Below are 12030 nucleotides of genomic sequence, written 5' to 3' on the forward strand. Positions count from 1 at the left end.
TTTCCACGATCCGCAGAAAAAACTGTCAATACAAATTAAGAGATCTACTTTAAATACAATTTTAACTCAGTGTTGCCTTCTTTTTTATTTCCTCATGAGTGTTTCACCTCCCAGCTCAATTCTTTTCAACCCAGTGCTGTCTTTCTCAAAACACAATTAGAGACGTAAGAATCTGCAGTTTACACAAAGACGCACTCACGGTGTATTTTTCTTACATTGACCCACGCATCACTCAGGGGAAGACAGTCAAGATTACTGTAATACAAAATTCTTCCAGGAATCATTCCCACCTTGAAGATGGAGTAGAAACGGGTGAAGGCTGGTTGCTCTCAGAAACTCCATTTCCAGGGGAACTATGGTCACTGTCTCCGTTGTTGCTCCATGACATGTTTGCCTCTCCCTCAAATTCTTGCCCAGACATAATTCTCTCAATCTCTTCCTCTGATATCTGTCAAATACAGGACCATTAGGGTTACCGCAGCTGAGACGAGAAATAAGGCAGAGCCTCTGTACACGAACACCTTCACCGTACGGCCACATCCAACAGAGCTGAAACCACCCTGCACCAGGAGAAACTCTTCGCCATTCCTGCAGGTACCTCATCTTCCCTTCACGTTTAACAAAGTACAGGAAAAATTCTGTTTACAGCTAATCGTGGTGACCTCCAGTGCCTGCAGTACAATTCAAGTGACGGTAACACAGTAGACAGGAATGGACACATGAAAAGATGATGTCAAATACACACAGCAACGAGCCGTAAATCAGACGCTGTCACACAGTGAAAAACCCGGGAGTAATTGAGGCCAGTTCATCGGGAACATCACTCAGTACTTGGCAGAGGTAAAGGCAAACGGAAGGTGGGGTAGGCTCCGGTTTGATAAAGCAACCGAGAGAGGCAAGGTGACTAATTTTAATATAAAATTAGTCAGGAAAACATTTACAGGGAATCATTGTTCACTATTTTTTCCCAGATAAGACCCAGGTGGCACCTAAAGAAGTAATCAAGCATCTAATACTTAAAACAAGTATTAGAGAGTAATATCTGGGAAGCTAAAATGGACTAAAGAAAAATTAAAAATGGAGTTCACTGAAGTATAAAGTTTCAAGAAAGAGCTGGGTATGCTCCTGGAGAAATGTTGCATCAGTAGTGGGGAAAATGCAACATGAAGGTTTCTGGGCTTTGTTTTTTTTTAATTCTGTGCATGTCCCTTAGTGAGGCTGGCACAAAATACGGAAAGGCCTCGAGTTAACATGCTGCAAGAAAGTGCAGTGAACCCTGAACATCATTTTTAAGAGCCAAACATTGCTTAGACAGTTTATTCCAGTCTTGCAAAATTGTCAGAAAAACTCGGTAGCCTCACCCAGGTACAGAACCTGCGGAGTGCGATAGCGTAATAGTCTCACCCCAGGAAAGGGAGTTGACGGCCCAGCCTATGGTCCAACGCTGACCCATCACGCAAGCCTCGGATGAGCAAGGGCCCGCTCTGGCTAGCAGAGGCTGCCGTTTTACTACAGCGGCATCGCTCAGAGAGGCAGTAAAAATTGCCACCTGGCCAGAAATTAAATGTTTGTTCTTCCTTGATAGACCCGCACAGGCTCTACGAATCAGTGACTAATGCTGTTCTAAACACGATGTTTGCAAACAGCAGAAAATGTTCCGTCATTACCAAGGGACGTTTTTATGATTTGAGCTCGGCTCTCTCTGATGGCTAGGCTCTCTCTGACCACAGGCACGGCCGCACTGTCTAATCCCTGCCTTTTTCTCAGTTCGCTGCGGAGGACCTTACTGAGCAGGCAGGGCATCTGGTTGCTTGGCTTCTCATGGTTTGGTTTTGGACTGGGGCGAGTGGTCTCTTCATAGGCACAGAGAGTCACAGAAAATGCTTTCAGTGTTATTTCTGTTTTATTAAAATAAATAGTAAACTTTTAAAAGACTGCTTTTCTAGAAGCGAGCTGGAAATGGCCATCATTTCTCACGCGTGCAGTACAAGCTGTTGTGCTGAATTACCTCGCGCTTTACAAGACATCTCCAGACAAGCTGCGCCATCAATCAGCGAGACATTTACTGGGTGCCCCGCTTGCAACAACTGAAGGAATTGCAGCAGGCAGCCCGCGAGATTTACTGGGAGCTGCGGAGGGACGGACGTCCTTGTGCGGCTCACAAAGGACAGAGCACCGTGATGGCCCGAGACTGCCCATGAATTCACCCAGGCACGCTGGGACTGCGCCACGTCCCCTCCGGGGACAAGCACGCGCCGAGCTTTATTTACAAATCTGCTGTTCACGACAGGTATTTCTAACGCTTGCGGAGAGTCAAAGCCCTGCTACGCCAGCAGCAGGCACGGGCAGGGCTGAGAAAGGCTCGGTCAAATCAAGCCCGGCCCCATCCCCTGCCGAGCTGCTGCCACGGCCTGAGCTCGCCACCCACGAGGTGTGTGCCAAGGCCAAGAGAGCAAAAGCTGAAGGGAAACACGGAGAAAGGGCTGGACGTGCTCACCTGGACAGGTCCAATGCTTTTGTTTCTGCCTCCTGGCATGCCATCCTCTCTGATTGCTGAAAGAAAACAACCAAACCTTGGTGAGGAACGGTACTGTTTGGTATTCCAGAAATACATAAGAAGGTATCTGCTATTTTGAAAAAAATCTTTTATTATCTTAAAAGATTCATTTTGCTCGTCAAAGCAGTTTACACAGAAACCTCCAGTGCTTTCCAGGGCACTGGAGAGCTCGAGCAGCACACACCGTGGTCTGCACGCCAAAGGGCATACGCACATCGACGGGGCTACAAGCATTACTCAGGGAGTTCAGTTCATTCATGTAATCCTTGCGTGACAGGCAATGAAGGAATAGAAAGTCCTTTGTCACAATTAATTCCAGAATAATTTGAGAAGTGGCACACGGGAAGCAACCCCACTTCACCCCTGGAAATAACCCAACGAATGCCCATGACTGCTAGAAAATGAAACGCGAACGCCGGCATTTCTAACTCCACTGTCCCCAGCCCTGCGAACCACCGCGGGCCAGGCTCCACCTGGAGAGACACCGACCAGTGCTGCCACAACGCAGAGATAAAGCACTTCAGCGGTCGCTGGTACCACCGCTGGCACTTCAGAAGGACAGATCTCCGACAGCTATCGTGGAAAATGGAGGGGAGATGTTTTACCCAGCCGGTTGCATGCAAAGCTGTTGTTTAAAATCTGAACTGCTAGACCGAGCGATGCAGTTTCATTTCGGAAGGGCAGCCTAGTTTCTCAATCCAGCAGCTGCATTTTTAAGGCTCTTTAAACAACTTCCAGGGAGCTTCAGTGAAGTCCAATTAAGGAGATTATCCTGAAGCTGCTTCTCTACCTTCTTCTTCCCCCTGCTTTTCTCTTTACTGGCAGAGCAGCTCTGCAGAAGCCGGCACCGTTTGAAGACCAGCTCTGCTCCTCGTGCGCCTCCTCTCCCGGGCCGGGTCCCCCCTGTTTATCAGGTCCCAATCTCTTTCCCACCGCGACCTGGCCAGACTTGGCAGGAGGCTCTCCCCAGCTGCGCAGTGACCTTGCTGCTGCCGGCCGGCCTCACCCTGCTCGGCACACGGGGCTGCAGGAGGCCCTCCCGAAGCAGAAAATGGCACAAAATTTAAGGAAAAATTTCTGTACCAGAAAAGCCATACTGCTGCTTGATATTAGATATCCTCAGCTCAAATCATCCCCGTCTGCCTCCGTGTTGCACTTGCAATTCAGGGACTACACACGCGGGTTCACCCAAGGCAATCGTAGCAAGGCAGAGCTATGCACGCACTTGGACGTAAACTGCATTTTCCTGAATCGTAACCACCCAGTCGAGCCATGCAAATCACTAGGCAAAACTGGCCTGAAGATTTACAGCTCCACCAGCCTGACCAGCAGCACAGCCATCCCTGTGGCACCTTACACCACCACGTTACGAGATCAGCAATACAGCTTTAATCCTTCTAACGCAAACACTACCACCTCCATAGAACAGCAAGTATTTTTGTTTGAAATGCCAGATAGCATTCATTTAAGCACACTGGAGAAGCCACAAACACAGGGCATAAACCAGTTACGGTTATCTTTTACATCACACAAATCTTTTCAGCTATAGCAAGACAACATGCTCATTTTAACAAACAAGGCTGTTTATTTTCTATGAAAGCTCTTTCAAAAAAACATTGGTTTCTCATTAAAAAAATGTGGCTGACGTAAAACTAAGCCGTCATGGTCAGCTCTCTGTTACTCCCTTTAGTTTTTTTTTAACTTAATGGAACTACAGTTACATTTTTTCAATTTTAGGGGAATTTCTCCAGTTTTCCAAGATATTTTATTGCTAATTTTGAATCAGAAAGCTTCTCAGCTAATTCCATTAAGAGCCACGGACATAAATTGCCTTGGTCTTTTGAATTCAGAGTGTATTTGTAGCAGACATTAGCTCACATCTTCCTTTTCTACGTCCACGTCAACTTGCAGAACACCTTGGAAAATCTGCCTCTGCAGAGTTTACAGTTCTTCCTAACCGTGGAGACAATGTCGGCCCTCACCAGGCTGGTCTTTATCCTCCCGTGGCCCTCGGCCTTGCCCACGAGCAGGGCTGAAGCTCTGCCTCAGCTCCAGCAGAGCTGCCCTCCCGGCTGAACTGGTTTGATGAGCTGCCTTTCAAATTGGCAAAGATGGCCAGCCCCGCCGAGGGCAATACTTTGTGTGAACTCCTGCACTCTGAACTCAAACCCGGCAAAACCTTTAACCCCCGTGTGCTAAGAGGAGGGTGCAGTTTGGCTGTGCAGGTCCTTGTAGCAGTGGGTGCCACTTAAACCAGAGCTCTACCAAGGCATCACCCAGCTCACGCATATTATCTTTAAGACTGGTGACATTTTTCAACAGCTGGAGGTTAAATGAATCCCGTGACTCTTGACACCATTACCAGCACTCCAGCAGTTCTCCGCTGGCCAGTGGTTCGATGCTCTCCAGACCACCTTGCCAGACCCCGCCACATTCCCGCAGGCACAGCATCCGACAGCAAGATTTACAGGATGCAAACTGACTTTGCTTATTTTTGTAAACTCTTACAACTGTTCCTAGCCTACATGGAAGAAAAACCCACACCTGGGAGGCGCTCGGCAATACTTCGTATCTGCTGCGGCACTTGACTTGGGTATCAGCAAAGACAAACACACGTTCTGCCGCAAAGCTCAGCCTCCGTGGACCAGCGCTATTCCCTGCTGCTTGCAGCTCGGATTTCGAACTCCCCTGTCTCCCAGTACATTCAAGATGCTTCACTTCAATGAGATTTTTGGAAGCCTTGCTAGCTGCATAACCTAGCCAAGATCTGCAACAAAGCGTGGTAATGTTTTTGCTGGTGGTCCATCAAAAAAGGCTTCGAGACCTGGGTGGCTCCAAAACGCAGATGCGCTCCCCAGAAGAGCTGCCTTGGTGCGGGGCTGCACGACAGCCAACGTCTCCTCAAAGCAGGTTTTCCTTCAAACGCTAAGCTCTGTGCCCTACCTGAATTTAAAAATAACTGTATTCAAAATAACTCTATTTAGGCCTAGTTATGCAGTAACTTTGCAACTCAACTACACAATAACTCGGGCACCGTGGCAGGAAGAAAACGCTCCTTAACCCAACGCTCCTGCCGGTCGGTCGCTGCCTGCGGACCCCCTCGTCCTCCGCCCAGACGCCGGCTGCGAGTGGAACCGCGCGGTGGTGCGGGGAAGAGAGAAGGGCGGGCGGGCGGCGGGCGGGCGGCGGGCAGCGGGCGGCGGGCGGGCGGCAGGTGGCGCTGCGCCCCCGCGGGTGAGCCGCGATGCCGCCACCGGCAACGCCAGCGCGGCCAGGGCCTGCAGGCAGGAGGGCGGGCAGGAGGGCGGGCAGGAGGGCGGGCAGGCAGAGGAAGGCAGGAGGGCAGGCAGGCAGGAGGGAAGGAGCGCAGGCAGGAGGGTGGGCAGGCAGGCAGGAGCGTGGGCAGGCAGGACGACAGGCAGAGGAGGGCAGGCAGGCAGGAGGGAAGGAGCGCAGGCAGGAGGGCGGGCAGGCAGAGGAGGGCAGGCAGAAGGGTGGGCAGGTGGGCAGGCAGGTGGGCAGGAGGGAAGGAGCGCAGGCAGGCAGAGGAGGGCGGGCAGGCAGGAGGGCGGGCAGGAGGGCGGGCAGGCAGAGGAAGGCAGGAGGGCAGGCAGGCAGGTGGGAAGGAGCGCAGGCAGGAGGGCGGGCAGGCAGAGGAGGGCAGGCAGAAGGGTGGGCAGGTGGGCAGGCAGGTGGGCAGGAGGGAAGGAGCGCAGGCAGGCAGAGGAGGGCGGGCAGGCAGGAGGGCGGGCAGGAGGGCGGGCAGGCAGAGGAAGGCAGGAGGGCAGGCAGGCAGGTGGGAAGGAGCGCAGGCAGGAGGGCGGGCAGGCAGAGGAGGGCAGGCAGAAGGGTGGGCAGGTAGGCAGGCAGGTGGGCAGGAGGGAAGGAGCGCAGGCAGGCAGAGGAGGGCGGGCAGGCAGGAGGGCAGGCAGGCAGAGGAGGGCAGGCAGGCAGGAGTGCAAGCAGAAGGGCAGAAGGGCAGGCAGAAGGGCAGGCAGGCAGGCAGTGAGAGATGTGGCATCAGGAGAAGCAAGTGGGCAGCCCGGCACTGGGCGGGCAGCGGGTCAGAAGAGGGCCAGAGACCCCTCCAAGGGTCCGGCTGCCACCCTGGGCTCGGACCACAGAGAGCTTAGAAAATGTAAATAACTTACCCTGGCTTACCAAATCCTGACGACAAGCGCTGAGCAGTTCACACTACGGACGCTTAAAATAAACGAACCCAGCCAGCGCTTCTGCTCACCCAGAACTACAGCCTTCAGTTAAAAGATTACCGGGAACTAGCCTGCCTTCCCCATCAAATAAAACTCCCGAAGATAATTTGTAATCAAAGCAGTCAGGAGATAAGCTTTCCATCTCAGCCCCGAGATACATTTTCTAAGGAAGATCCTGGTGGATTTGCAGTAAATTTATGGAAGTTTTACTGCTTTTGACAGGCGGCTTTCATATGAACGATGACACTAAAGGCATCAATAGCTACACTGAAAAAACATGAGATGACACTTCTGCTTGTGGCCAGGAAGGGGGCCCTCCCGCCGTCCCACCTGCCCGGCCAGGAGGGAGCCCCAGCAGCCCCTGTGCTACAGCAGCACCCGCTTCTGCTCAGACTCCTGTCTGTTGCCATTAAACCAAGAAATCTCTGCCTGTAATGGGTAACAACATTTCCAGAGATTAAAAAGTCAAAAGATTGGAGTGAAGAGTAGAGACACGACACAGAAATAAACCCCAGTCTGTTTTTTATTATTAATTTCTGAGCTACTTAAGATTTTCCATCCTGACGATGATACCGTAGCATTTCATCGCTTCTGCACACTGGGGACTAAGGGGTGGCTGTCCCTAACCCAGATCTCACTTGTCTCCTCAGTGACCTCGTACCTGGCAAAACCACCTTCGGCATTCCCCAGCTCCACGTGCCGCTGCCGGGAGCCACGCGTCATCAACCGGGGACGGGCGGTAAGCGAAGACCCTCACACCTTTCCCTGGGCAGCAACTGCAGGTCTAAGCTGCCACGGCAACCAACAGCTAAAGTCTGACTCAGATCGTTTGGGATTTTAAAAGCCTATTTAAATGTATTCATTTTTGCCACGTTAGTGTGTTGAAGCATAGAAATAGTGACCACTTCGCCCAGGGTAAATGCAAGGACAGATCCGTCAGGAAGGACAGTAACAAACTGTTACCTTCCCTGAAATAAGGGATCACAACGATCAGTTCTCCAAATATTTATACGTGCTTTCAATTCATACAGAATTTTCCTCCAATACAGTAATGAAGTAGTTCAAGAAGAATTTTTTACCCATGCATAATTTTGCTGAAGTTTCACTTTTTCTTGTCAAGAATTTGAGAGGCAGAATTGCAATACAACATGGCAGCTGAGGAAGGGTGCCATGCGTTGCTAACACTGGCCCCAAGCTGCACCTCCACCAGTAAAAAGCCCAGTTTTCTTTACCTTTTCGGTTCATTCCCATCTGGAGGCATTTGAGCAGCCGGCAGTACTGGCATCTGTTGCGCTGTTTGCGTGACATGACGCAGTTCTTGTCTCGACTGCATCTGTAAACCCGCTTGTTGCAGATGCTCCTTTTGAAGAACCCCTTGCAGCCCTCGCAGGAGATGATCCCATAGTGCAGCCCCGTAGCTCTGTCCCCGCAGATCAGGCAGGTTCGCTGATCCACCCGCTCATCTGGAAGAGAAGACGAAAGGCTTTGTGGTCAACAAAACGGCTTCACCGAGTCATCAGAAACCCTCCCGAGGGGACGGGAGAAGTCTCAGTACCGGTGGCCTGCCCGGACAGATGTCTGCAAAGCAGAGCGCAGCACAGGCGCTCACCCAGAAACGCCGGTCTCGGCAGCCCGGCACACCCGGCCGGAGGTGCCGCCGGCGCGAGGCTCCTCACCGCCTTTACTCGGCCAGCACAGCAAGGTGTGCAGAGGGGTTTGCCTCCAGCTCTGGAGCTTCACAGGCCTGCCACAAATCCAGTTCCTCAACCTCCAATAAAGTCATTTCAGTTCAACACATTCAGAGGATATTAAGGCCAGAAATTCTCAACAGTGGCAAGAAGAATGAAGAAAAGTAAAACCCAAGTTTGTTTAAAAAACAGCCTCTCAGAAATGCCCTTAGTCACACAATTTATCAGAAATGAAAACAGTTTGGTAAACAAAACGCCGTTTAGATCGCGAGGAGCACACGTGACAGCCGTAAGAGGCCACATCGCTGCAGCGCCTGCCTCTGCCACGAAACAGGGCCTCCTCCCTCCACGGGCAGGAGGTCAAACCCATCACCCGGGGGCCGAACGAGTCCCCGAGCGGCTTCCCTGGCACTACCTTATGTATTCCCTTAACGAAGAACAGAGATGAGAGCAAAGAAATGGATGATGTGTTCTCGTCAGCGTGGCACAACCGTGCTGCGCTGCCCCAGAAGTTTATTTTATTCCCAACTTTCAGGTTTTCCTCTGAATGCTCCTCTCGGTGCCCAGCGGTGCCAGCACCCGCCGGGGGCACGCAGCAGGAAACCCCCTCAGTTTCTGTAAGGTCAGAGTGACGAAGAGGCAGCCGGCTGCCAGGCTCGGGCGGATCCGTTGCACGGCGCTGGAGAGCAGCAGCGCATGGCTGCGAGGGGAGGCTCCATCTCTCACCTTCCCAGCGCCGGGACAGGACATTCGGAGCAGGGGCGAGAGCGCGGCTCTCCCCGGCAGCCTCCAGCAAACTTCATGCTGCTGTTAGCAGAGAGGCACAGAAACCCTGAGGGGGAAAAGGGTCTGAAGTGCCCTGCACCAACCGCACAGACCAGGGTGTGCAAATACAGGCATCGTGCCAGGCGGACACCAACGAACGTGAAATACTGTCACACCTTGCGTATTCCCGGGGCAAGCAGAGGGACCCGGCCACCTCCTCACTTTCTCTTGCAGCTCCAGCAACAGCCTCACGGCACAAGTCATCGCCCAGAGCCCAAGTGAATTACATTATACGTTATTATAGAAACGATGGTACGGTTAAGCCACAATGACGTGATTTTACTGTTCCTTTTCCAAATCTCTGGAAGGCCTTTGGGATAGTGAAAATGTAAATTGCAGGACTCCCAGCAACAGGAGCTATCACATTAAATTCAGTATCTTAAGACTCTAAGATTGCCTCTGAGCAGAGCAGGGACGACGCACAGCTCAGCGAGAACCTGTGAGCAGGCAGGGATCTCCGTAGACACAGAAAGGAAGATTAAAGGGTGGCTGAAGACACCCAGGTAGTGAACCCAGACGCATCCTCATTACCTTGCATCTGCATAGGGAGGCCTACACCTCGCTTCACATTAACAGTCAGCTACACTTAAATAACGCCAGCGAGTTGCACCAGAAGCTTTTCCTGTAGCAGATGTTTAGCACAGCCAAACAGCTTAACCCCTCACATGCCAGGCCAGTCTGCCTTCCCCTGCCCCAGTGTTTTAACCCATTAATATCCCGATAGTTGCAAACAGAGCTGCACTTCGAAGATGGGCACTATTGAGGTGTGTTCAGGACTACACACAAATCTGCAGTATACTTCATGGGGCTGCTTTCCCAAATGTCAAAAAATCACTACCCAGACGACTAGATCACCCTGGCCGAACAAGGCAGAGGCACCGAGGAACAGAAAGGACGTCGCTTTGGTTTGGAGCAACGGGACCCAAGGAACCACACTTCTGCCTTTCACTCAGTCGCGCATTTCCTATGGATGCTGGTTAAACCAGGTTATTTCCGGTATTTCTTGGCTTGAACGCACGACCGTGCAATCTCCAACGGGTAGAAATACCCACAGCTAACACAGGACCCGGGAGGTGGCAACGGTTCTCTGCAGCTCCCTGGGGACAGATGCTGCACGTGGTTCTCCACGCGAGCCTCGGGTACCCAGAGTTTATCTTCAGTGCCTCAGTCCTTTCCCTCTGGAGTTCGTGTGATACATAGATTTAATCACATTTAGTTAAAGGCAAGCTGCTTAGGAGACACAAGAAGTGCATACGCTTTCCAGGACCTGCCTTGGGATGCAGGCTGTGCCATGTAGGAAGTCATTGCTCTATGGCCCAACTGTTCAAAACGCAAAAGAGAAACTTCTCTGCTGCAGGAGCTCATACGATAGCTACAATTCAAATTAACGGGGAAATCAGGAGTATGTGGCAGTGCTTGGGGGAGACACTACAAAGCAGTCAAGGTTGTCCCTTGGGAAGGGGAAGGTGGGACAGCCCAGACCACACGGCGTTTTGGACCTCACCGACGGAGCCAGGGAGGAGAGCAGCCAGAGCTGCTTTTCCCTTCCTCTGAGATGGCCACAAACTGCAGAGTGAAGGCACTCGAGGGCCAGTGCTCCGGTGCTCCTTTAGGTACGTCCAGGTGACAGGAGCAGAAGAGAGTGACCCACGTGGCACCCTTGCACCTCCGCAGGGACAAAGGCTCCTTCCAGACAGCACCCGAGCGGCCACAACGGCGACTTGTCCAGGTGACGAGGGAATTACAGCGATGCTCTGGCGTGGGTGGCAGAGGGTCATACGGCGTTGGAGATGACGGGTCTCGACGGGTAAAGGAAAGCGGTTGAGAAGATGAGTAACAGGAGGTGGGGAGAGGGCAGTAAGAGAAGGGAGACAGACAGACAGACCAGGTCAGAAAACCAAGGAGACAGTATAAGGGACAGAAAGAATAAAAAAACCTTGAAGAGCAAGAAGAAGGAAAAGAAGAGCACAAATTCAAAACAGAGAAACCATCTGACACGGTTACTCTCGAAAAGATAGCACAGCCAGAGCAGGAAGGGAGGAAGAGGCCAGGCACAGCGCCGGGCGCAGGCGGGGGCTGAACCGCTGCCTTACGCAGGGGACGGAGCGGGGCACGGCCGCTGCCTGCGCCCACCGTCCCGCGCGGGGAGCTGCGAGGAAGCTCAGGCTGGGCAGGCACACAACTACGCAAATCCGCGCCGTGCCTGGTGTGCTACCCGCACCCCGCTGCTCCCGTTTGGTATCGCTCAGTGAAATGACACAGGCCTTGAAAAACCCCAACCTTAGGACGGCACCGGCTTGTGAAGATGAGCTGGTTCAAACTCACTTGAGCACGACAACACCGAGCCTGGGTTTCCTCACTTAGATTTGACCAGGGAGTTTTCCAAGACAAAGATGTTTTTATCTACAGGATTTTTGCAGCGGCAGGAGGTAGAAGTCACAGTAAAGTCCTCTCCAATCTCGATAAAGCCTAAGCAACCTGACAAACCAGTGTGTAGCTTCTTACTACCGGAGAACATGTGAACGCAATAGAAATAAATAAGCCCAGTGTATTAGGATCAGAAATGAAACCAGTTTTCAGTTACACAAGCCAAGTAAAAATCTAAACCAGCTGCACTTATTCACAAGCAGCTTTCTCCACAGTTTAAACCCAGTAGAAACCATAACCAATCTGTACTAATCTTTAAAAGGTTTGCTAACGCACAGCATGCAAAATCGCACTTTTCTGCAAATTTCACTGCAATTGTTAC

The 12030-nt window shown here is 51.9% G+C and overlaps 1 protein-coding gene across 6 annotated transcripts in view; it reads right to left on the minus strand.

Moving 5' to 3' along the window:
* Window positions 1-12030, minus strand: part of NR6A1 (nuclear receptor subfamily 6 group A member 1) — a 97439-nt gene that overhangs the window by 13473 nt on the left and 71936 nt on the right. For all 6 annotated transcript variants that reach the window (XM_075519963.1, XM_075519961.1, XM_075519960.1 and 3 more), the window contains 3 exons: window positions 8001-8231; window positions 2498-2553; window positions 291-448 (listed from right to left, as the gene is read on the minus strand). In XM_075519963.1, the coding sequence (XP_075376078.1) occupies window positions 291-448; window positions 2498-2553; window positions 8001-8231 (445 nt within the window). The remainder of the gene's footprint in view (window positions 1-290; window positions 449-2497; window positions 2554-8000; window positions 8232-12030) is intronic.

This window comes from Mycteria americana, chromosome 17 (genome assembly GCF_035582795.1).
Source record: "Mycteria americana isolate JAX WOST 10 ecotype Jacksonville Zoo and Gardens chromosome 17, USCA_MyAme_1.0, whole genome shotgun sequence".
Classification (NCBI taxonomy): Eukaryota; Metazoa; Chordata; class Aves; order Ciconiiformes; family Ciconiidae; genus Mycteria; species Mycteria americana.